This window comes from Eutrema salsugineum, unplaced genomic scaffold (genome assembly GCF_000478725.1).
Source record: "Eutrema salsugineum unplaced genomic scaffold, Eutsalg1_0 scaffold_5, whole genome shotgun sequence".
Taxonomy (NCBI): domain Eukaryota; kingdom Viridiplantae; phylum Streptophyta; class Magnoliopsida; order Brassicales; family Brassicaceae; genus Eutrema; species Eutrema salsugineum.
The window spans coordinates 12,504,735-12,526,485 of NW_006256612.1; the positions used below are offsets into that span (position 1 = coordinate 12,504,735).

The 21,751-nt window shown below is 37.7% G+C and overlaps 7 protein-coding genes across 9 annotated transcripts; 2 read left to right on the plus strand and 5 right to left on the minus strand.

Annotated features, from left to right (window-relative positions):
* Nucleotides 1-244: 244 nt before the first annotated feature.
* LOC18993924 (transcription factor PIF3) lies at nucleotides 245-3,318 on the minus strand. The gene is made up of 7 exons (XM_006417502.2): nucleotides 2,897-3,318; nucleotides 2,338-2,441; nucleotides 1,353-2,235; nucleotides 1,153-1,260; nucleotides 1,015-1,080; nucleotides 804-869; nucleotides 245-732 (listed from the first exon to the last, which is right to left on the minus strand). The coding sequence occupies exons 2-7, from the start codon at nucleotides 2,406-2,408 to the stop codon at nucleotides 334-336; spliced, it is 1,593 nt and encodes a 530-aa protein (XP_006417565.1). The 5' UTR covers nucleotides 2,409-2,441; nucleotides 2,897-3,318; the 3' UTR covers nucleotides 245-333.
* A 2,486-nt stretch (nucleotides 3,319-5,804) lies between these two features.
* LOC18993925 lies at nucleotides 5,805-6,938 on the plus strand. The gene has a single exon (XM_006417503.2). It carries the CDS (start codon nucleotides 5,875-5,877, stop codon nucleotides 6,622-6,624), a length of 750 nt encoding a protein of 249 aa, XP_006417566.1. The 5' UTR covers nucleotides 5,805-5,874; the 3' UTR covers nucleotides 6,625-6,938.
* A 205-nt stretch (nucleotides 6,939-7,143) lies between these two features.
* On the minus strand, nucleotides 7,144-9,358 carry LOC18993926 (cinnamoyl-CoA reductase 1). Its single transcript, XM_006417504.2, has 5 exons — nucleotides 9,095-9,358; nucleotides 8,280-8,449; nucleotides 7,901-8,092; nucleotides 7,458-7,807; nucleotides 7,144-7,366 (listed from the first exon to the last, which is right to left on the minus strand). Exons 1-5 carry the CDS (start codon nucleotides 9,210-9,212, stop codon nucleotides 7,228-7,230), a joined length of 969 nt encoding a protein of 322 aa, XP_006417567.1. The 5' UTR covers nucleotides 9,213-9,358; the 3' UTR covers nucleotides 7,144-7,227.
* Nucleotides 9,359-9,498: 140 nt separating this feature from the next.
* On the minus strand, nucleotides 9,499-11,594 carry LOC18993927 (cinnamoyl-CoA reductase 1). Its single transcript, XM_006417505.2, has 5 exons — nucleotides 11,389-11,594; nucleotides 10,595-10,764; nucleotides 10,302-10,493; nucleotides 9,860-10,209; nucleotides 9,499-9,755 (listed from the first exon to the last, which is right to left on the minus strand). Exons 1-5 carry the CDS (start codon nucleotides 11,546-11,548, stop codon nucleotides 9,617-9,619), a joined length of 1,011 nt encoding a protein of 336 aa, XP_006417568.1. The 5' UTR covers nucleotides 11,549-11,594; the 3' UTR covers nucleotides 9,499-9,616.
* A 627-nt stretch (nucleotides 11,595-12,221) lies between these two features.
* LOC18993928 (nuclear envelope-associated protein 3) lies at nucleotides 12,222-15,203 on the plus strand. 2 transcript variants are annotated; one of them, XR_002898117.1, is made up of 7 exons: nucleotides 12,651-13,064; nucleotides 13,173-13,280; nucleotides 13,546-14,007; nucleotides 14,095-14,196; nucleotides 14,281-14,389; nucleotides 14,823-14,974; nucleotides 15,075-15,203. XR_002898117.1 is itself a non-coding variant. In XM_024153132.1 (6 exons), the coding sequence occupies exons 2-6, from the start codon at nucleotides 12,894-12,896 to the stop codon at nucleotides 14,446-14,448; spliced, it is 1,011 nt and encodes a 336-aa protein (XP_024008900.1). In that variant the 5' UTR covers nucleotides 12,222-12,500; nucleotides 12,786-12,893; the 3' UTR covers nucleotides 14,449-14,595. The 2 variants fall into 2 exon arrangements, 1 of the variants encoding a protein (XP_024008900.1); XM_024153132.1 differs by lacking the exons at nucleotides 14,823-14,974; nucleotides 15,075-15,203 and adding an exon at nucleotides 12,222-12,500 and having other exon boundaries at nucleotides 12,786-13,064; nucleotides 14,281-14,595.
* On the minus strand, nucleotides 14,723-16,241 carry LOC18993930 (PLASMODESMATA CALLOSE-BINDING PROTEIN 4). Its single transcript, XM_006417506.2, has 3 exons — nucleotides 15,310-16,241; nucleotides 15,044-15,191; nucleotides 14,723-14,956 (listed from the first exon to the last, which is right to left on the minus strand). Exons 1-3 carry the CDS (start codon nucleotides 15,890-15,892, stop codon nucleotides 14,749-14,751), a joined length of 939 nt encoding a protein of 312 aa, XP_006417569.1. The 5' UTR covers nucleotides 15,893-16,241; the 3' UTR covers nucleotides 14,723-14,748.
* A 644-nt stretch (nucleotides 16,242-16,885) lies between these two features.
* On the minus strand, nucleotides 16,886-21,729 carry LOC18993929 (serine/threonine-protein kinase haspin homolog). 2 transcript variants are annotated; one of them, XM_024152070.1, is made up of 15 exons: nucleotides 21,630-21,729; nucleotides 20,503-20,626; nucleotides 20,313-20,399; nucleotides 20,016-20,103; nucleotides 19,274-19,842; nucleotides 18,968-19,091; nucleotides 18,555-18,664; nucleotides 18,325-18,433; nucleotides 18,129-18,221; nucleotides 17,984-18,045; nucleotides 17,775-17,905; nucleotides 17,613-17,683; nucleotides 17,475-17,527; nucleotides 17,182-17,248; nucleotides 16,886-17,090 (listed from the first exon to the last, which is right to left on the minus strand). In XM_024152070.1, exons 1-15 carry the CDS (start codon nucleotides 21,643-21,645, stop codon nucleotides 16,965-16,967), a joined length of 1,830 nt encoding a protein of 609 aa, XP_024007838.1. In that variant the 5' UTR covers nucleotides 21,646-21,729; the 3' UTR covers nucleotides 16,886-16,964. The 2 variants fall into 2 exon arrangements, with proteins under 2 accessions (XP_024007838.1, XP_006417571.1); XM_006417508.2 differs by lacking the exon at nucleotides 21,630-21,729 and adding an exon at nucleotides 20,743-20,773.
* Between the last annotated feature and the right edge of the window lie 22 nt (nucleotides 21,730-21,751).

Here is a 21,751-nt window from a genome sequence, read left to right on the forward strand (position 1 = left end):
TTGACAACTTTTTTGTGAGCACAAAACAAAACAAAATGATCATCAAGGTCTTTTATCGAAATGGGCTGATAAACCCATCACATTTGTTTACGGATCCAAGTTCACGTGACAACTTTGCATTTGCGAAAATATGATTTTAGTCACTGGACATATGTTTTGAATTTTGTTTTTAGAAGATAAGTTCACAGCATATGTTCGGAAATATGCAGATTCTGCATTTAAAGATAATGATTATATCCGAAAATTTTGAAGAAAATATAGAGATCACACAAATTAATTTTGTTTGAATGCGATAACAATGAATGCATTAGTGCTTAAAGGTTTGTGTTTATGTTACGACGATCCACAAAACGGATCAGAAGACGCTTGTTTTCTCTTAATTGGTTTCAAGTTATTGTTGTTGTTCTTGGACGTCGTTTGATCTTTAGAACCCGATAGATCTCTAGTCGAACCATCATCGCTCTTATTCATCTCCATCGCCGAAGAACCCATGAAGAAACCACCACCAGAGGGACGTGGAATCGCCATCGCCACTGGTTGTTGCATCCCTGGGACCTGGAACTGTGGTCCGTGGTTAACCGAGGAACCCCCTCGGCTCAAATCAGGCAAGCCCATTGCATAAGGCATTCCCATACCCATTGCCATTGCTGCTGCTGTTGCTGCCTGGTAATGCCCCATACCCGGTGGGAACATAACCGGTGGCATGTAGTAACCAGACGCCATTGACATTATCTGAATGATGATTGTGAGTTAGTGTGACTTTTTTTTTTATCAGTTTTAGGGAATAGTAGTGAGAGTGTTACCTGAACTTGAAGTTGGAGTGACTTGAGATACTCGATTGCTTCATCTAGCATCGAAGCTTTATCCACCTTTTACAACCATACAAAGCTTTCAAGTTAGTGAAGCTGATCAAATACGAAAAAAAACAGTATCTTGACTTGAAGGGCATTGCTTATCATCTCATAAACAGAATCGAGTGACGTTTATATATAAAGAAGTTAAAAAAAAACCGACCTTGTTGCAGTTTGGTATGAGTTCTTGAAGAGCACGCATCTTCTCGTTGATCCTATCACGCCGTCTCTGAAAAGAGCAGTTCTTTGTGAGTTTAGTAATGTAAAAATAAACGCTTTGGGGGAAAATTCACTCACTCACCCTTTCAGACAGATTATGTACTTCCGCAGAGCGGCTTCTCTTTGAACCCGTGCCCGTTCGAGAGGGAGCTGCTTCCTTTCTTCCATCTCCCGATTCTCCTTCAACATCCTGCTCAACAAATATTGAAGATGAATACTGAAGAAAACGGTGAAGAAACGAGATTTGAAAATGTGCATCAAATCATAATGAGTTTAGCTTACTTCACTATGACAGTCAATGTCTTGAACATCTGAATGCTTTCTTTTTAAAGAAAGTGAAGGACTTTCGGATGGGCCATCGGGACTATTACCCGAGCCAACAGAAGAACATACAACAGCCTTTTCACTCTCTTGGTCTTTTCTACCAGAGTCCTCTGAGATTAGGCAAGCCTTTTGGTTATCCTTGGGCATAGCAGAAGCAACAGACTCGTTAAGAACCTTATCTTCAGAGTCTTTAGCTCCAAGAACTCTAGTCTGAAACACATTCGGTGGGCTTTGAGGACCCTTTTCTTTAGTGCCATGAAGGTTATTAGTCTTACCCAACGTTGCAGGGCGTAAGAAATGCGAAAAGTTGATCAAACCAGGCTTGTTACTAGTGACTAACGGTTCCTGACTCTGAGTAAATCGATCCAGTTTGGCATGTTGGCTAGCAGGATCTCTAGCTCTATCACTTCCATACAGAGAACGTGACTGGAAATCGTTATACTGCGACGAAGAAGCAGCAGGAGCTGATTCGTTGCCATTGTTTCTTCTCTGAAACAATGGGGAAACAATTTGATTAACCGCCATATCGCTCTCTTGCTCGTTGACAGTAACAGGAGACACATCATGCAAGAAATCAGAGCAATATCCATCTAGGGATTGATGATGATTCAACCATGGAACCAAGTCATCGTCTTGACTCAAACCCGTCATTAGAGACGGCACTGACATAGGGATCTCGTCCACCACCGTCGTCTTTGAGCTGTTTCCAATCTCTCTAGCTCTCGAAGAGCTTGCTTGATGAACAGCATGTAGTGGTGGAATGTTTCTCGATCTGCTTGACTGGCTTTGAGTTGAAAGCTGTCCATTTTCCCACACCAGCTCAACAATTTCATCCAAAGGTCTGTTTTTTTTTTTTTTTTGTGAAGAGAAAAACATTAAAAAACATGAAAATGATGAACTCGAAACAAGACAGTGAAGAAGAGAGATAAGTGAAAGGACTCACGGAGAAGGGTTCTTGTCTTGAGCAGATTCGAGCTTAGCTTTGGTGAGCCTGAAAAGCTCAAACAGAGGCATGTTGTTGCGTTTACAGACCGAAGTTTCTTGATCCTGAAAGTAAAAGTCATAAGTTGACCACCAAATTAGACCAAGAAGTACTTCCCAGAAATAGGTTTTCTTTCACTTTGCAATTCCCAAATTAGAAAAATGAGGAAATAAGAAATAGAAAAGAAATCAATGTCTCTGTCATTATGCAAATATAAAATAGCAGAGAGTTCATATAAATTAATGCAAAAGATTAGTCAAACCAATAGTTTAATCATAATCACAGTGAAGAACGATTCAAAACAGTGTACCGGGAGCTAATTAATCAGCTATAATAGAAACAAAACAAAATCAACGTCGTCTTCTCTGAATCGTAAACAGGTTTCCAAAGAAACCCAGAAACAAAAGAATCAATTTTTTTTCTTTCCTCGTGTTCTCTAAATCAAAAACAGACACCCCAATATAACGTATCCTCGAAATCTATCATCGTAGCAACAAACAATCGCAGAGACGTAGCTGACCTGAGAAAAAGGATGCTATTTAGAAACTGAAGAAATCGAAGTCGGCGAATAGAGAGAGAGAGAGGGGGAGTGAGATCCTCGAAGCATTAAAGGGACATCAATCCAAATGCAGAGGGTATATCGAGAACACAGGAGAAGAAGACGGCAGAGAAGGGAGTAGTAATCTTGTGAAAGTAGGCGGAGAATAGAGTAGTAGAAGACGACAAATCGACGCACAAGACGGAGAGAAAGAGAGAGAGAGAGGAGAGAGGGGGACCAAATCGTCGCACGCACTGTAACAGAGGATTTGATTTTCACAGTCTCTGAGACGCTTCTCTCGAACATTCAACTTTTAGCGTCCCTCGAATCATTAGCTCTTCTGTTTACTCTCTGTATTTTATTTTACCTTTTCAATCATTTTTCTTTTCCACACTCTTTTTTGTTTCCACTATATACAATACAACTATACAACATCCAAACTTGTTTTTGTGTTAGCTACTTGACTACTTCCAAACTATTGAAAATTTGAACTTCCAAACTATTGAAAATTTGAACTTCCAAACTATTGAAAATTTGATGTTTACAAGAAGGAACGTCCACAAAATGGACCAAACTAAATACTGTGTGCTGTTAATATTTGATAAAATATACTCACTCCATTTAACCCTTTAAAAACATACTCACTCCATTTTACATATTTCAATGCAAATATTAATTTTTTATTATTTAATACTTTGACTATTTATATTATGCAGATTCTTTCATGAGGTTAAACTGTTTTTACATTATGATTAAACTATTGGTTTGACTAATCTTAAAGGATCTTCAAAAGTCTATTGAAAATATTTTTCGTTGAAATGATTTCTTGTTTACCTTTGCCAAAATTATAAGAATACGAGGTTAAAATTTCTCCTAGGTAAGCATTTAGGTGTCGGAGTAACCTTTTTACGCGACTAGTCTATTCTCATAAGTATGTAAAGTACTTCGGTGTGCCGGAGAAACCTTTTCACGAGACTAGTCTATGCTTCACACGCTAATTAAAAGATGGTGCTTTTACCCGAAAAAAAACAAAAAAAGAAGAAGAAGATATGGTTATTACAAGAAAATTAAAGAGAAAGGGACCTAGAGAAAGGGAGTTGGGGATTATTATTTGAACCAAATTGCTTCTCACCGACCTCTGCACACATCCGCTGTCTCTGTTACATGGCACAGTCCTCAGCATTATTGCAATTAATTCATGGTGTGTCTATAAAAACTTTTATTAAATATACATATAAATATGAAAAATAATAGTATAGTAGAATATGTTATCCTAACTTAAAGTGACATGGGCCTGTGATACACTAAAGTCTTGTGATGTGTTATCATAAAGGAACGATGCCAAAAAAGCATCACACACCAAGTGGGGTTGAGCAACCTCCTGTCTCTCTTTATCTATCCTAATAATAAAATATTTGACTTGCTAATCATTACTATTTCTCTTAAGTCTCTACTATGCTAATCATCCTTAAATCTGGGGACTAACTCAGCCTGTTTCTATTTATATACAACAACACCTCTTTTGTCAAATAGTTTTGGATATTAAATTAGTGGAAACCAATCATTTGCTTCTTCATAATTCAGATTTTTGTTTAATCATAGGATGTGTTATACTCTTATACTAATTCCAAACTCTTATTTCAGAGCTTTTATCTTAGAATATATATCTTGCTAACGAGTCTTATTTTTTTAATCATCTATTGTGATCTCTAACATATCAAGTCTCAACCGTTTTGTTTATGAAAATCTTCTGGTTTGTTCCTCGTTTAGTTAATAAATTTTGGAAGAAAAAGAAAACCAAAGCTTTCAGTAGATGTTCTTAACAAAAACAATATACAGTAGATGTAGAGACATAGTGAGATCAAAGATTTTGCGTATCTTCTATTTTGCTTAGAAGAGATATCAAAACGTGGTGGCATATTCCACGGTCACGGTGGACTGAGAATTTTGCGGGACAGGGTGTTGTCATTTTTTTGTTGGTATAAAACATTTTTTCTTCTTATTTAGTTGTTATGAATAAATTATTCACGACGATCTACTGAAAGCTTTGGTTTTCTTTGAAGAAAAAATGTTTTATATCAAAACGTCATTTTTACGTCAACACGAAAGCAAATTGGTTGGAGGAACTTTAGGTGATAATCGTTATCAATAAATTATTCACGACGATGGTGAATATTGGTGATATACGACTCGAGAGTCGAGACACGTTGTGACTGTTGATCGAACGGGAGATGTGACACGTGTGACATATGCTATGACAATCTGGCCACGTAGATAAAAGGAGAGGATCCGTTTCCTTGGTGCAAAATACTGACCAGAAACAGCACTAGAGCAAGAATCTGCATGTATTATATAATGCAAATACACACAAAATGCAATGAACTTGAAACACGTTGACACGCATTTGTGGTGCGTCCCTATCCTCATAATCAAATACGTCCCCACGTCCTTGGATTTTCCTGAAACCTAATCAATCCCAAATACAAACCAAACCCACTTGGATTATCATTTTTGACAATTGTTTTAGAGATATCATCATATAATGCATAGTCAAATGTAAGAACAAAAAAAGTCAAAAATGTAATAAGATGATGCAATGTGTTAAAGGGGGTTTATAATTGGAAGTGGCCACAATTACACAACTAGAGTTATTTATTGGACAGCTTTCATAGGTCTGTAATTGTCCAACTGGAGTTTTTTTACCCTAGCAACTATATTTTAAGTGTAAAATACATCCTTTGTTTAATTTGGTCTTAGTGTTAAAGAAGAAGAGCCAAAATCCCAACTCTGCGTTTCGTAAATCAAAAGAATAAGCCCAAGATAAAAATAATTAAACGGCCCAAAAACTCAAGCCCATATACGCCGCCGTTTGGTATATCGATTAAAAGTTTCTCCTTCCCCGTCGTCTAGCCCCCTTTCATCCTCTCGATTTGAGTAAACCCTAATTTTCCAGAGACACTATGAATCTCCCGTCGTCAACGGCGGCGCCGACTTCGGTGACGTCAACTTCTGCGGCGGATGATTCAGGCGAGATATGCGAAGAGTGCGGCAGCGGAGCCTGGGTCATACACCCAGCGCGAGTCCGTACAGTCCTCCGCTTTTTATGCACGCATTGCCTCCTCCGCAAACATCCACAGTCGTTTTGTCCTTCCTGCTTCGCCTTCTACGATTCTTCTCCGCCGCATCCTTCTCGCCGCGTCACCTGCTACAATTGCCTCTCCAACACGCACATCGTTTGCGCCGGCGAAGTTAATTCCTCTACTTTCCTCTGTCCTCCTTGCCGGGACCCAGATTCCTTCTCCTTCTTCCGACCTATCATCGGCACCAACGGCTCTCGATCCATCGACAAATCCCTCTCCGAAGTCTTTTTATGCGCCGCTAAGATCTCCGCCTCTTCCATGAATAAGGCCGTCTCGGCGACTAGATGCGAAGCTGAACGGAAAGGGAAAGAAGCCGCCTTGGCGAGAAAGAGAGCACGCGAGGCTCTTGAGGACGTCGTCAAGCTCGACGACAAGGAGAAGGCGAAGTCGGTTATTCCAAAGCTCAAGGAAACCTCCGTTGATCGAGATCAGAAACCGAAAATTGCTGCATCGAATGGCGCTGTGAAAGAGAAAGAGAGCTCTGCTACCACCAATTCGGGTCCACTCAAGAGACATTGCTCGGCTGTGCAATTGACTAAGGTTAAGCAAGAAAGTGATGCTTCTAAATGATTTGTCATAGGCCAACAAGTTTCATCTCAGAGACGGGTATTATAATAGCTTGAAGCATTTCGTCTTTCTGAGATGGTCTTTGAGATGAAAGAAGTTTAGAATTGGGCAGATTCTGATTCGAGTCCAATGTAGATTATGTAAGTGATCTTCCTTTATTTATTTTTTTCCAGTTTTTATTTTATTTTTACTATGTGTAGGAATCTATGGAGCTGTGAAGTGTTGATTTCTAATAATTTTGCCTACTTTAATGTATCTGTGTCTGACAAAAGCCTATTAATCTGGTGATGGATTAGTTGCTGGATTGGGAAAATTTTCTAGTCCAGTGTGTTGTGATGTTATTCTTGTTTTTGCATATGATTCAATTGAAAATGTTATTTACTATGCAAAATTTCTTCCTCAACATTGTTGTGGCCTTTTTTATATATACTTTGCGGCGAACTGATTAGTGATAACAGCGATGATAAGTCGTTCGAGTTATTTGCAGGATCCAATTTAGTCTCATTCTCAAACCCTTTGAGATATTTTCTTGAAATTTTTTATTTTCAAGGTTGTTAATGAAATGCATTTATCAGTAACACAATTCGAAGGTAACAAAGATACAAATCAGATGAGACATTTCTCCTTGAGACTAAGAACAGTGTCTCTAAGGCTTGTTTCTGTAGGAGTGAATTCAATTCCCAAACTTTTCACTTTCTCTACACTTACTTTGTAAGTCATTGAATTCGTATCAATGCCTTCACTCCTGAACGAAACAAAATAAAAAAAGTTTTGTTAGTTTTGTAGAATCAAAACATGATTATGACTTAGATAAATAAATGATAAAGAAAACTCACTTTTCAGCAATGCACAAATCAGGAACGAATTCACGCAAAACTTTTTCAATGTCGTTTGTTGTCACAATCGGAGCGTCAATGATATATCTGCCATTGGCTGAAGGAGTCTCGAGCCCCTTGACATGAGCTAGAGCAACATCTCTGACGTCCACGAGCCTATGGTATCTCCTATTAAAAAAGTTGTTACCGTTTATAAAATCTGCAACCACTTGTACAGAGAAATTAAGAGTTGGCTGCAGGACTGGTCCAATCACAAGTCCTGGATTCATTACGATCAAGTCAATGTTGTTGGCCTTGGCAAACTGCCATGCTGCATCTTCGGCCAAAATCTTCGAGAGTACATACCATTGCTGGATAGGACAAATAAAAATTAAAAGATAAGAATTGAATGCGACTTCTCCTAACTAACTCATTGATGTATAAAAAAACCACAATGTAAAGACCTTTTCTTCCTCACAAACACTTGGATCAGAGAAGGTTGTCTCGTCTACTAAGTCGTTTGGTCCCAAGGGGGACTTGGGAAACATAACTGTGGCCATGGAAGATGTCACAATGACCCTTTTGACAGAAGACACTTTGGTGCATGTTTTTAGCACGTTAATAGTGCCTTTGACGGCTGGGTCAATCAGCTCAGCCTGCAAAATCCAGAGTGATTATATAATTTCATGGATTTCCAAGTCAAAACTGTAATTGGTTATGGGTGGAATAATTCATGTTACTTATGTATTATTGTATTTGAGATTCCTAACAATAAATCAAAGCAAGTAAATTAGTAAAAGGCTTGTGCTGCTTCGAACAAATTAAGCAATATCGTTGCCGAACCTGAGGATCCTCGACAGTGAGTGTAACTGGTGAAGCGGTATGGAAGACAGCCTCACATCCATCAATTGCATGTTCGAAAGAACCTTCTTCTAAAAGATTTGCTTTGAGTAATTGGAGTCTTTCTTTTGCGCCTTCAAGTGCAAGAAGATGATCTGTTTTCTTTTGATCCTCTGGAGAAAAAAACATACATATTGTCAAAGTGCACTGAAGAATAAGATGAATGCATTTTTAGTCATAAAATCGACATCGTTTTTTATTTTACTTTTGGTCAATGACATGTTTGAATAAGGTGGTGATATACGAGTGCTATATTATTTATCTGGTTAAATCGTTATTTCTAAGACGTAATGTAATAACTAAAACGTTAAGAACTATTATAACTTAATCCTTACAAAAAAAGATCTATTATAACATTTATGATTTATGAATGAGAATAAATTGTACTAAACAAACTCAGAGAAGTCAAATCGAACTAGAACAACCCCTAATTGCTTTTAAGCTCCGAATCAGTGCGGGGCAGGAGGGAATAGGCGCGTGTGTTTTGCCTTTTATACGGACAAAAACCAAAAAGGAACCGAGACTTAGATTCTGGATTCGATTTGGTTTCAAGAACTTTGACTTTTAATTCGAATTTTTTTTTTCTTTCTTGCATGGTTTATGATCGACTCCTTTTTTTTTTTTCCAATTCTTAACGATGCGTTTCTTCTCTTGGATTTTACATTTATTAGTTCATCCTGTCACCTTTATCTATATCGATATTTAAGGAGAAATGAAAACAGGATAAAAAAAAAGAGAGGAGGAGCTAGGGAACAAACTTGGGTCTCGAACAGTGGCCTTGACGGTGTAGCCACGGAGGAGCAAAAGCTTCACAATCCAAGAAGCTATGTAACCGGAGGCTCCGGTGACGCAGACTACCTTTCCTTGGCCGCTCATCTCTCTGATCACGTTATCTGATTAATTAGTATGATTGGTGTGGCTGGCTTTAGTTTATGAATGAGACAAAACTTTTCATCTTTATATTCACACGCAGACTCATCTCTTTGAATCCCACGTGTGAAAACAACTACCACAACATGATCTCGTCGTCTCCGCCTTCCAACATATACATGTATGTGGTGAAGTGGTTTTGTTATTTTTGCATACGAAAAGATATATAAAAATAAAATAAAGTATATGTGACGCTAAACGATGTATCTAACGTAAACTATACGTGCCATAATATGATTCATATATATTAAATTGCATCCGCTAAAATAACCTTGGACATCCATATTATTTAAAGAGTCTCAATACATTAGACGACAGACAAAAGAAAATCTCAAAATACATTATTATGATCATATAAGACATTTTTCCTGGAGGCTAATAACAGTGTCTCTAAGGCTTGATTTAAGTGGAGTGAACTCAACTCCCAAATTCTTCACTTTCTCCACACACACTTTGTAATTCATTTCATTCATCTCGCTATCTCCATTCCTAAAACAATATCAAAAAACATGTTTTTGTATTATCTATGTTTAAATTTATGGACTTGTTATGATGATATAAATAAAAGATGAAAAGGGGAAAGAGAAACTCACATATCAGCAAGACACAAATCTGGAAATAACTCACGCAAAATCTCTTTAATGTCGTCAATCGTCATACTTGGACCATCGATGATGTATCTGCCATTCGCCGAAGGAGTCTCCAACGCTTTAATATGAGCCAAAGCAACATCTCTCACGTCCACGAACCTGTAGTATCTACTATTGAAAGGGTTCTTACCATTTAAGATATCCACAATAATCTCCACCGAAAAATTAAGAATTGGTTGCAATAGTGGTCCGATTGTAAATCCTGGATTCACCGCAACCATGTCGATTCCGTTGCCTTTGGCAAATTTCCATGCTGCATTCTCAGCCAAAGTCTTTGAGAGTGGATACCAGAACTAAAATAACCAAAAAACAAAAAAAACAAAAAAAAGTGTAAGAAAGAATCCAAACTCTCAAAACGAGATATGTCACAAGGAAATCCAAGGACCTTTGTCTCCATGCAAGTAGTTGGATCAGAAAAGAAGGTCTCGTCTACGACGTCGTTTGGCCCCAAAGGGGGTTCTCGAACAAGAACCGCAGCAGTGGAAGATGTTACAATGACCCTTTTGACAGAGTCAGCGTTTTTGCATGCATTAAGGACGTTGATAGTACCCTTTAGGGCTGGATCTATCAACTCAGTCTGATAGAGAAAAAAAATTATAGATTTGGTTTAGGTCTCTAATAACGTTAGAAATGGCTCGACTAATTAATAGTAAAGCTTAACTATTTCCTACAACAAACCTGAGGATCCGTGACGGTGAATTTAACCGGAGATGCGGTATGGAAGACAGCGTCACAACCTTCGATAGCTTGATCGAAGGAACATTCTTCCAAAAGATCTGCTTGGAACAATTTGAGACTTTCTTTTGCACCGTCAAGTGCAAGAAGATGTTCTGTTTGCTTTGGGTCCGCTAAAGAAAAATATAACATATATGTCGTCAAAATGCAACTCTGCAAGTCTTACTAGTAACAAATTATCATTGTCTTTTCTCTTCATTTTTTTTTTTGTTGACATCAACTCATCGTTGCCCTAGTGAGAAAATTCCCTATTTGGTGATTTAATTAAAAAAAATAGAATACAATAACTAAAAGGCAACTCACACATATAGCACAAAACAAAAAAAGTTCTGATGCTAGATTTTTTGAAAAGACATCATGCAACAAAACACGACATAAGATAAGATGAAAGCAAAAAGTTGAAAAGAAAAAAATATATGTTAAAATTTCAATTTCAATTTGAATTTTATGGTTTAACTGAAATTAAAATCCAAAAAAGACAGAGCCGAAAAAACAAGAAAATTGATTTGATTCCGTCAGATTTTTCAATTATAATCCAATTTGATTTTGTTTGGCTACTTTTAATCATCCCTTACAAATTGCAGCCTCTTGGCTTGGATAATTTTTGGTCTTCCTCTTCTCTGCGTATATATATCTTTTTTTATGCTAACTCTGGGAATTGTTTGAAGAACGGAAATTTGGCTAGAGTTACTGTTAGAAAAAGAAGATATGAGTAAAAGACAGAATTGGGAACAAACTTGGGTCTCGAACAGTGCCCTTGACGGTGTAGCCACGGAGGAGCAAAAGCTTCACAATCCAAGACGCTATGTAGCCGGAAGCTCCGGTGACGCAGACTACCTTTCCTTGGCCGTTCATCTCTCTTTTCTTTGTTTTAGAATGAAGTGAGAGTTTGTTCATTGGTAGGTTTTGTAAATTTTGGTCATATACGTCTGCGATATTAAAGTGAGTGGAACCAAAAAAAAAAATAGTAAAATAATAAAGTGAGTGGAACCAAAAAAATAGTAAGAAAATAAACTGAGTGGCCGCAAAATGACTGACTGAAGACATTTGCTTACATCGCAATTAGTTTCCTAGATTCATTAGTATCGATCCCATTTTCTTTGGTAAACTTCCATGCATCATGCATCCTTAGGATTCATCAGGATCAATTCCGTAATTAAATAAATTTGTATCTGCGTTTTACCGATTGAATTGCTATTTCTTTTTAGCATTGTGTTAAAATTTGCGTTTATATTATTTATACTCAACATTTGCATTAGCGGGTTTCAAACTCCAATAACCCGCAAATAATGCGGGTTAAATGATACACACTGCTTAGAGATAGAGTGTACGTGGCTTTCCATAATTCGAATGATAAAAATTCAATAGATTTTGCCGCGCTCAAGTCAAACCCTATCTCACGTAGCAACTGAAATCGAGCCCACCTGATGCGTAGGTTAGCTAAGGATTCGTTGCTTTAAATGACACAAAAGCCGAAGCACTAGGTTCGGTTTAACCGGAGCAAAACATTTTGGCCACTTACCTTAAATCATCTCCCTCATCCGAACTTAAAGAATAGGACCCCATCCAGGTTCGTTTTCTCTGTCTCTTTCCTCCTCTGGAAAAATCAATTCACGAACTTGAAAGAATCTGCTAATTGATCCTTCTTCCTTAAAAAAACCCAATAGCGTAAATTTCCAACCGTTTGATCAAAATCTAGACTCTAACACCGTAGCCGTCAGATTCGACCTTGTGGGTTTTCTTTTTATCTGGGAGGCGGGAGCTGCTAAACACTGACGACGATGGAGACAAGTGGGTCAAGAGAAAGTTTGGATTTTTAGGGTTTGAAGATTCAAAAAGACAAAAATCTGTAAGAGTTTCAAATTTTGAAAAAAGGTCACATTTTGTTTGTTTGGCTGTATACTTGCTTACTTAAAAGTATTCATCTTTATCAGATTTATTTATTGACTCGAAAGGGACTGCACAAGTTTCTTTGTCTCTCTTGCGTACTCTCTAGCTCGTTATAGTTTTGTAATTACAAGAAATTGAATATTAGAGGATTAATTCTTGTGGACAGATTTGATTTCACATTCTTAATTATCCTGAGATTGGGTATTTATGTATTTTCATTCGAGGTTGTTTTCGTTATGTACAGGCTCACGTGATGAACATGAAAAGATCCATTATCCGTTTTTGAATTCGGGTTTCTTTGGGGAAAATATTTGTCTAAATCGAAGAACTGTGATCTTCATTCAATCCAGAAATGCCAACTTCCGTGAGCTTAAGAGAAGATGATCCTCTGTTGAAGGACCTGAGTGAGAAGAAGCAGAGTTTCAGGAGAAATGTGGTGTCTTTGGCCTCTGACTTGAAACAAGCAAGAACTCGTCTGGCTGAACAGGAGCGTTCGTGTTCACAAGAAGCCATGTCTAGGCAGGCAAGCACATGATATCATCAGATGTCACTTTTTGTGTGTTTAGATTTTGGTTTCGACTTTGAGACTTTTGGTGATTTTAATATATGGTGCTGTTTACCACATGAGCAGGAAGCAGAAACAAGAGCTAAGAGAATGGAAGATGAAATGCTCGAACTTGCTGAGGAACTAAACAAGAAAGTTGAGCAGATTCGTGCATCGGATGTTGCTACTGAGAAGGTTAGGATTGTTTTTTCCACCTTTCTTGATTTGCCCAGTTTCTCTAGTTTGCTTGGTTCTGCTTCGTAGATCTGTTATAGCATCAACTTGATTTTGATTGTTTCTCCATCAGCCTTCTTATCTCTCTCTCTCACATCAGAAACTGCTGGTACTTTATTGTCCTTTGTACCAGACTAGGGTCTTAAATCTGCCATTTAGTAGATCTCATGTCCTTTGCCAGTGTAACTTATCAATTTTTCTGCTTTCTTGGGTTTTGTTTGTATAGTATGTGAAGGAATTGGGTGATATAAAGTCACAGCTTGCAGCAACACAGGCAACTGCAGAGGCAAGTGCTTTGTCGGCTGAATCAGCTCAGTATCAGTGTAGAGTGCTTTCCAAACATTTGCATGAGAGGACCGGTTCCATGAAAGAGCATGAGGACCAAGTAACTAGACTTGGTGAGAAGCTAGAGAATCTACAAAAGGAGCTGCAAGCTAGAGAATCTTCACAGAAGCAGCTAAGAGATGAGGTTTTGAAAGTTGAAGGTGACATTATGCGGGCTGTATCAGTGGTCAGGACAAAGGAGAATTTTGAGATGCAGAAAGTTCTAGATGAAGATTCTCCAAAGAACTTTGAAAGAATCAACAAACTTTTGACGACTAAAGATGATGAAATAGCGAGACTAAGAGATGAACTAAAGATTATATCGGCTCATTGGAGGTTTAAGACCAAGGAATTAGAAGATCAGGTAACAACACATATTTTAGCTTCTCTTTGTTTCTGTGATTTCGTTGTTTGGTTTTTAAGCAGTAAAGCCTGTATTTTTCTAGAGCAGGTGGAGAATCAAAGGAGAATTGATCAGGAGCTGAAGAAGAAGGTGCTGAAGTTAGAATTTTGCCTTCGAGAAACACGCATCCAAACTCGAAAACTCCAGAAGGTAAATTTCACCTGCTTCTATTTGGGATAGTAATTTTATATGAGAATACAGTACCAATTGAGCTATTTTTCTGCCTGGTGGTAGATGGGTGAGCGAAATGATATGGCAATCCAAGAACTCAAAGAGCAATTGGCTGCAAAAAAACAGCATGAAGCTGATCCTTTTAGCAACCAAAACTTCTGGGACAAATCAGGTTTCAAGATTGTTGTCTCCATGTCGATGCTGATATTAGTTGCCTTTTCGAGGCGTTGAATTAGCGACGAAATCATTTTAGATCATATTAAAGTAGATAGGCCGTATCCTACAGTGTATGAAGGATTAAGATTACACATCTTTGTTATAAACATCTGAGTTTTCTGCTTTGGTACTAAATAAAGGGATATATTTAAAAAGAAACAACCGAGGATTTTCTGTACAAGAGCAAGCCCGTTGAACCAAACAAATTTATAATGTCTTACATACCTAGCTTCTTCTTGTGATGATACTCTGAATGAGCTTGAACTTGCGCAAAACTATGTCATAGAGCTAACTCAACTCCTATATATTCTACTTCTAATGAAATAGCACTGCGTGAAGAATGAATGTTGCCACCATAGTGTGACCAAAGTGAATCTGCAAATGTGTAGAGTCTGATGATGTTGGATTGTTTCCATTTGGTGAACCATCAAACCCGTAAATCGCCGAACCTCCAGAGGATGGATTGTTCAGAGTATTTGATGAAGGATTCGCCGGGTTAAAAACTGCTGGTGGAGTTCCAACCCTTGAATATAAACAAGAGGTACATTTTTCAGTTAGAAAACTCTGGTTTTAGACAATATCAAAAGAGTTGAAAGAATGTTTTTATTACCCGATTATCCCGCCTCCTGTTGGTATCATAGGTGTTGATGTGACAGGAGGCTGGTTCACTGTTTGTGTCGATGGAGTTGGTGTTGTTGTTCCTACTGGAGTTGAAGTTGATGTCGATGAACCCGTCTGGTAAACGCAAGAACCAGTGCCTGTTTTGGAACAAACAATTCAAAACTAAGTCACGCAAAATCTTCTAAGAGAAAAACAAGAAGAGACGAACAAAAAAAGCAGAGTGATTATCCTCTGTTTTTTTTTTTTCTCACTTACTTGGGTTGGTGCTAACTACTGAGGCTGCACCGCCAAAATCACAGCTTTGTGGAGAAGGGTTCTTCTGGTAATAGCTATTGAAGGCAAATGAGGCATGATTCTGAAGACTGATAGGCGAATAACAGTTGCCTCCTTGCTGTATCTGAGAGCAATCCGCTCCACCGATCCCGCAGGCATAGTCAAGAGCCAGTTGGAGTGAAGTTTGAGAAGCTCCAGGCTTTGCCACGCACCAGGTTTGTCCTGGAACCGATGGAGAGTTTGAGACAACAGGCGGTGGAACCACAGGAACCGGAACTGGAACTGGAACCGTCCCCGAAGGTTGTGCTGGAGGATATTGAGTCGCTGGGTTGGTCACAGGTGGTGTGAGTGAAGGAGTAACTGTTGTGACTGGAGGATTAACAGGAATTGTTGTGGCTGGATTTGTCGGCGTTATGGTCACCGGAGGAAATGTAGTAGCCGGCGGTGTAGTTGTAGGGTTTGTAGGGAAGACCGTTGGTGGGTTTATGACATCATGATGAGTAGTTGTTGAGGAACAGAGTGAGACAAGAGAAAGAAACAAGAAGAAGTAGCTCTGTTTCGCCATCAGAGCTTGAGCTTGATTTTTTTTTCTTTTTCCTTCTCACTCCTTGGGTTTATAAGTACATAATGGTGTGAAGAAAATGGGATTAAGAAAGGAAAACAAAAGCTTGAGATTCTCTCGAGAAATTGGGGGAGAAAAAGAAGGAAGAAGCTGACTGTACTTTACATCAAGTGACTAAGTAAGAAAAAATAAAGATAAAAGATGTTTACTTTGCTATGAAGTCTTTTGGATTTGGCCAGTGACCTATCTCATCTGTTTTCTTTTCTTTTCTTTTCTATATCTTGTGCAAAGACATAAGCTTTTGCCTAATTGTAAGAAAAAAGAAGAAAAAAACCATTTTTGTCAGATCCGTTTCAGACATAAGCATATGCATAAAGTTTTCCAAAGTTTTCAAGAAAGGGGAGAAAGGAAGAGATTAGTGCTGCAAATTGGTGTATTTTTTTCTCTTATCTAAAAAGGAGAAAAAAAGAAGAGAACGGTGCTGCAGATTAAGATCATGAAATTAATTAATACAGGGGATCATCTTTTGCTTATCTCAGCAAAACCCACAAAGATTTAAAGAAATCTTCAAAGCGGAAAGAGATTGAAAAAAGCAGAGAACAGTAAAGTCTGTTAGCTGTTTAATGGATTAATCAATCGTCCTAGTTTTGAAAGCAAATTTCCATTTACCCTCTACACGTTTGAATATTGTTCTTTGCTCACAAGAATAAAAATGTGTGTTTTTTTTCAGATAAGATCTATTCATGCAAGTAGGGACAACCCATGTGGAATTGGTAGATCGTGATACTTTATTCTAAAAAGAATACGTATGTTCAAAAGCATGTGTATAGACAAAAGCTACCAATTAAACTATTGTCACAAACAAAAAGGTTTAACATTGGTTCTTGTATTCATTTGAAGAGATGAAAATCAAAATTGGTATAGATAATAGTTCCTTGATAAATAACTTCAAAAGGAATACCATAAAACAAGAGCTAATATAACTGTTGATCTTAGTGATTAGGCAAATGCATTTACAAGAGAGGGAAAGAGAGATTCTGGTTACTCTGACTCACTTAAGGATTTATTACATTCTTCATGATATTTGGAAAATCAACATATCTGAGAAGAAAGGATCTGACACAGCCTCTTTAGCTGATTTATACTTCTCCATCCGCTTCTTCAGTGACCGTAATTCTCTTTCGTCTTTTGAAGACCGCTCCTAAAACATAGACGCACAAAAGAAAGGACTATCAATAGGGCTTTTCTACGTTTAGACAGCTAATAATCAGCTACGAGTCCTGCAAACTTACGAATGACTTCTTGGTCAGTACGAGATCCACGAGATAGATCAACCAGAGAACATTTGTTTGAGCGAAGCTGTTGTTAAGATGAATAAGAAACAAAAACATGGCAAATATCAAAATTAGCAAATCATCATTTAAGCACACTTCATTTGGCCGCTCAATGATCATCATAGTCTCATCTCTCATGCTGTTTAGAGAGAAGTAATATGCTGAAGTTTGCTTGTTGTCCTACTCTAATCTGCTGAAATTTCCAAATAAACGGCGTAAAAATTAAACAGGCATGGAAAGGTTACACTTACTGTCCTTCCCAGCAATCTTCAGTAACCGCCTTCATCTTTCTATAAGTTTCCGACTGCAATATGACATTATTAAAGCTTGAATAAATATCTAATTTTCATAGCTCTTGAAATCACTGGGAGGTTCATTAAATTCTTTACCTGTTTATCTCCCTTTGGTCCTTTAAAAAGGTATGGATCAGAAGTAAGGTCCAGAAAGAGTATCTTCTCACCTGATCACATTAGCACCACATAAATTAGTAGCTGGTAGTTAAGTATTAGAAGGTTTACATAACATCAGAGTATGAGAACCAGAATTTTCACCTGTGTTGATTCTTGAAAGAGTAAAGTCAATTATAGATATCTGTATTCCAAAAGTTTTGATGAAAACTTGTTTCCCCTCGAGAATAAAATGCTGAGTACTTGAGTTATTACGGCTCAGAAGAATGTTTCCCCTGAAAAAAAATGAAAAACAAAAAAATCAGGCGACAAAACAAAGTAACTAAACCAACTAAACAAAAATCAGTTCTCACCAGTGCAGGTCACGATGCTCGAACTCAAAAGCAGCTTCAGCAACTGCCAGGCCAGCCATGACCTATTATATGAAACACATGCTATTAACCGGAAACAAAATCATTTACTCACTTTCTGTTATAGGAAATAGAGTCTACTACTTACTTGAACCAATAAGCTTCGTGCTTCATCAAAGTTCAAAAGCACGAAGCTTTCAAGATCTTTGCCACCATGTTCCAGAACAAACATGACATAACACTGGAATCAAACACCACACGGCAAATAAATATTATTTTTACAGATTAAACAGCATCCTAGATAAACAGACCTTTTAAATTCTAATGAAGTAAGAGAATCTGACTTGTTTCTCCGGAAAATCTGGGTGATCATTCTCAGATCCATGTTTTGCATCCCAGTCTTCCCATGCTTTTATCAGTATAGGGTCATAGGGACCTTGGCATACTTTTATACTGGCACAACATTAGGAGCACAGGTTTGTCAACAAGAATGCTCACAAGTTTGGTAGAAGATTTACAACATAAAAGCCAATAGACATTTCCAGTTTATATTTTAGTTCCTGAGAAGACGTACTCTTGAGTTTTTATGAACGTCAGGCACGAATTCTGAGCCTCAGTCTCACATTCTCTAAGTTGATTAAGAGTCCATGAGAGTATCACTTCCTCAAGCAGTTCATCAGCTCTCTGCAACAAGTATATATAATAAGATGTCATTGTAGAGTATTATCTCGTTAATACGCTGTAATTATTTGAATGGCATTATCGTAACTCATTCGGATAACAGCTGTGTATGAGAGAATGCAGGCCTTTCCTTCACCATCAATGCAATGATCTGGTGATGATTAACTTCTCTAAATTATAAATGATGTGTTCTTGTCTAGATAGAATTCACTAAGTTTGCACTAACTGGCCTCTCCAGTATTTCCTTTCATGCTAAAAATGAACATTTCACCATGGAGGAAAAGAGAAGTGAGTTAAGAAAAATACCTTCTGTATTTCTCCATTAACCCTGAAGTCTCCATCAATAGGAACAATTTTACAGACACTAGTACCAGCCCGAAAAGCCTCCCCATATGTACCTTCACCAATCTTGACAATGCTTTCTGGTTCACTGCAAGATTCAAATTAAATCGGCTCAAATTAAGCACAGTGAGATAAGAACAGTATATCGCATTTCTCAACCAGAGTTTACCAAAGAGTCAGCCAAAATGCAGAACACTTCTAAAATAACACAAAAAAGCACTAGACAAACACCTAATGGTAGAGTATAGAAGATCATCTCTAGGTTCATACCAGAATTTAGAAAGTGCTTCCATGAAGCTTGATGGTTGCATCTGTCCACAGGCGGACAATAGATCACAAAATGACTTCTCAAAATCTAGATGAGGGGAGATCAGATCAGACGTCAAAGATAGTCGCTTCAGCTCATCTTCAAGGTCGATTTCTTCCGTCTTGATTTTTCTAAAAGGCACATCTTCAGCATTTAAGTCGTCGTCGCAGCTCTGGATGAGTCGGAAAATTGAAGTGTTGCTAGAAGAAGAATTTTCTGGAGTTCTTAGTGCCAGTGAATCAAAGGCATCATCATCACATATTGGCTCCAGGCGTGTGGTTGAGTTTGAGTATTCAAGTATCTTAGAGAGTGTGCTCGAAGGACCACAAGGACGATTCAAGTTCTTCGAGATCAGCCATTTTTCTAATCTTGTGGACAGATGTGGCAGCTCAGGAACAACTTGTTCACCGGCGGTCCATGTACTAGAATTCTTGGTCTTAGGAGAGGGACTCTCTTCCAGAAGCTCAAAAGCATCAACCTCATGAAAGTATTCCTTCTCTTTCTTGAAGTCAGGAGCTTTAACAGCTTTTCCCTGGGAGTTTGAAAACATAATGCTTATATATCATCTCCCAAGAGAAAATTAGAGTCAGAAGAAAGGAGAAAACACACTTTGACCATCTTCTAGGTGACAATGAGAATCTAGAGACAGGAAATTATTTGTTCAGAGAACTCTAGACTAATTAACATAGATACAACTAAGCCTACCTTTGGAATAGCGGGCTTTTTTCTCCTGGCTGGCTTCTCCTGAGGCTGATTGTTCACATAAGCTCCCACCGCAATACTCTCCCTCCCTCTGTACAAGCACCAAGAGTAAGATACAAGCCGCTAGTCTACTAAAAAAACTAGGTGAGTGGTGAGACTTCTTTGACATTTCAACAAACAAGAGGTGTGCATTTTTTTCATAACTTAAGAAAAGAAGAAAGAAGAATAAGATAACAAGCAAAAAATCATAGAATCAGATGAAGAAAATGAAAAATTGGGGGGTTATGCTCAGAATGTAACCTGGTGGAAAGCGAACGAGTCCAGCTATCTCTCTTCGGTGCATTGATCAAACTAGTACGAGTGCCTTTCACCGACCAGGCTCCAATTCTCAGATACAAATACGAATAAAATTTTCTCAGATACAGAGGCAAATTAACATTTCAAAATTTGAGCAGAAGCAGAAAAACACAGGGAAGGTTTTGCAAATTACAAATCTGCAGCTTCGGAGGACTTCTCAAGTTTCTTTCTTCTCTGGTATACTTCGACCTTAGGTATATCTTTGACTCTATCTCCGCCTTCTTCCTCGGATTCAATTATCTCAGCCCAAAGATCAACTGCCACAAAAACAGTAAAACACCAACCTTTACACGTTAGACATATTATCACTTAGAAACACAAAAATTTAAAGCAACCCAAGAACGAATTAAACGCCGGAACTCAATCGGTTCACCTCTCTCTCCCATCTTAGGTTTGAAGAAACACAAATCACACAATTGCTAATTTACTGCTGAGAGGGAGACAGAGAGACAGAGATTTGAATAAATGTTGTGGACCGGAAGGCGGGAGAATTTCGTGGCTCTAAAATTTAGATAAAATCTTATTTGGGCCTAATATATCTATTTTGGGTTTATAAATGGCCCAAATATTGTTAAAATGTTTAGGTACAGTCCATTTCGAGTTTGCTTTTAAACCGAATTTCGAACCAAACCAAATGATTATCATTGGATCACAAATGTATGAGGGATCTGCATTTGCAAATAAAAAATACGATTAAAATGGAATGTTGCAAATGAAGGCTTTCAATTTGTTGGACTTTCTCTCTCAAGTAGACGACGATGAACAAAGATTAAGCAACCTCTTTCGTAATTGTTTCACAACTCAAAGCTATTCTAGAAGACTATAGCCTATAACTCTGTTTCTCTATCTACGGATATATTATATTTATATATTGAAAGAGCAAAAATGTGGAGATTCTCCAATTTGATGCTCTGCTTGTAGATTGATGTTATAACGTAAGATTTGTATATAATGATATTATTCATAATTTCGGATTTATTAGTCCTTTAATGTTTTGACTGAAATCATCACCAATACTTTCTTCTATAAGTTTCTTTTTAAAAGTTTTCTTCCTCCCCGTGAAATGTAAAAGATCGGATAGTAATGTATATGTATGGTATACATACATGCAGATGATGTTTTATGTGATGTAATAAAATGTAATTTGCAATGCAAGCTTCTTTGTTTCTCTTTCTTTCCACCACCTAAATAATTTAAAGAACAATAAAAAAAAAAATATATGTTCAATAAGAGAAAGACTGAAATTTTTTCATCACCTACCACTTGATAACTCCATCTCTTCTTCCTTCTCCTATTCCATTGCCCACCAGATTTCACTGCCCACGTTTAAAAGTTTTCTCCTTTTTCTTTCATTTATTTTTAAATTTTCTTGTTCTTCTTCT

Bases quoted from the DNA above. Each gene is read 5' to 3' on its own strand.
- LOC18993927 (XM_006417505.2), bottom strand. From the start codon at position 11,548: ATGAACAAACTCTCACTTCATTCTAAAACAAAGAAAAGAGAGATGAAC. The intron at 10,494-10,594 runs GTTTGTTGTAGG...TTTCTCTATCAG, and splicing joins TCACCGTCACGGATCCTCAG to ACTGAGTTGATAGATCCAGC. The intron at 9,756-9,859 runs GTGAGTTTCTCT...ATATTGTTTTAG, and splicing joins GATTTGTGTCTTGCTGATAT to GAATGGAGATAGCGAGATGA.
- LOC18993928 (XM_024153132.1), top strand. From the start codon at position 12,894: ATGCCAACTTCCGTGAGCTTAAGAGAAGATGATCCTCTGTTGAAGGAC. The intron at 13,065-13,172 runs GCAAGCACATGA...CCACATGAGCAG, and splicing joins AAGAAGCCATGTCTAGGCAG to GAAGCAGAAACAAGAGCTAA. The intron at 14,197-14,280 runs GTAAATTTCACC...GCCTGGTGGTAG, and splicing joins AAACTCGAAAACTCCAGAAG to ATGGGTGAGCGAAATGATAT.
- LOC18993926 (XM_006417504.2), bottom strand. From the start codon at position 9,212: ATGAGCGGCCAAGGAAAGGTAGTCTGCGTCACCGGAGCCTCCGGTTAC. The intron at 8,450-9,094 runs GTTTGTTCCCTA...TTTTTTCTCCAG, and splicing joins GGCCACTGTTCGAGACCCAA to AGGATCAAAAGAAAACAGAT. The intron at 7,367-7,457 runs GTGAGTTTTCTT...TGTTTCGTTCAG, and splicing joins GATTTGTGCATTGCTGAAAA to GAGTGAAGGCATTGATACGA.
- LOC18993930 (XM_006417506.2), bottom strand. From the start codon at position 15,892: ATGGCGAAACAGAGCTACTTCTTCTTGTTTCTTTCTCTTGTCTCACTC. The intron at 15,192-15,309 runs GTAAGTGAGAAA...GTTCCAAAACAG, and splicing joins AGTAGTTAGCACCAACCCAA to GCACTGGTTCTTGCGTTTAC. The intron at 14,957-15,043 runs GTAATAAAAACA...TTTATATTCAAG, and splicing joins ACAGGAGGCGGGATAATCGG to GGTTGGAACTCCACCAGCAG.
- LOC18993924 (XM_006417502.2), bottom strand. From the start codon at position 2,408: ATGCCTCTGTTTGAGCTTTTCAGGCTCACCAAAGCTAAGCTCGAATCT. The intron at 2,236-2,337 runs GTGAGTCCTTTC...AAAAAAAAACAG, and splicing joins CAAGACAAGAACCCTTCTCC to ACCTTTGGATGAAATTGTTG. The intron at 733-803 runs GTAACACTCTCA...ATCATCATTCAG, and splicing joins CACTCCAACTTCAAGTTCAG to ATAATGTCAATGGCGTCTGG.
- LOC18993929 (XM_024152070.1), bottom strand. The intron at 20,400-20,502 runs GTAATTTGCAAA...TTTGTATCTGAG, and splicing joins TCCTCCGAAGCTGCAGATTT to AATTGGAGCCTGGTCGGTGA. The intron at 17,249-17,474 runs GTAAGTGTAACC...TCTTAACAACAG, and splicing joins GAAGATTGCTGGGAAGGACA to CTTCGCTCAAACAAATGTTC.
- LOC18993925 (XM_006417503.2), top strand. From the start codon at position 5,875: ATGAATCTCCCGTCGTCAACGGCGGCGCCGACTTCGGTGACGTCAACT.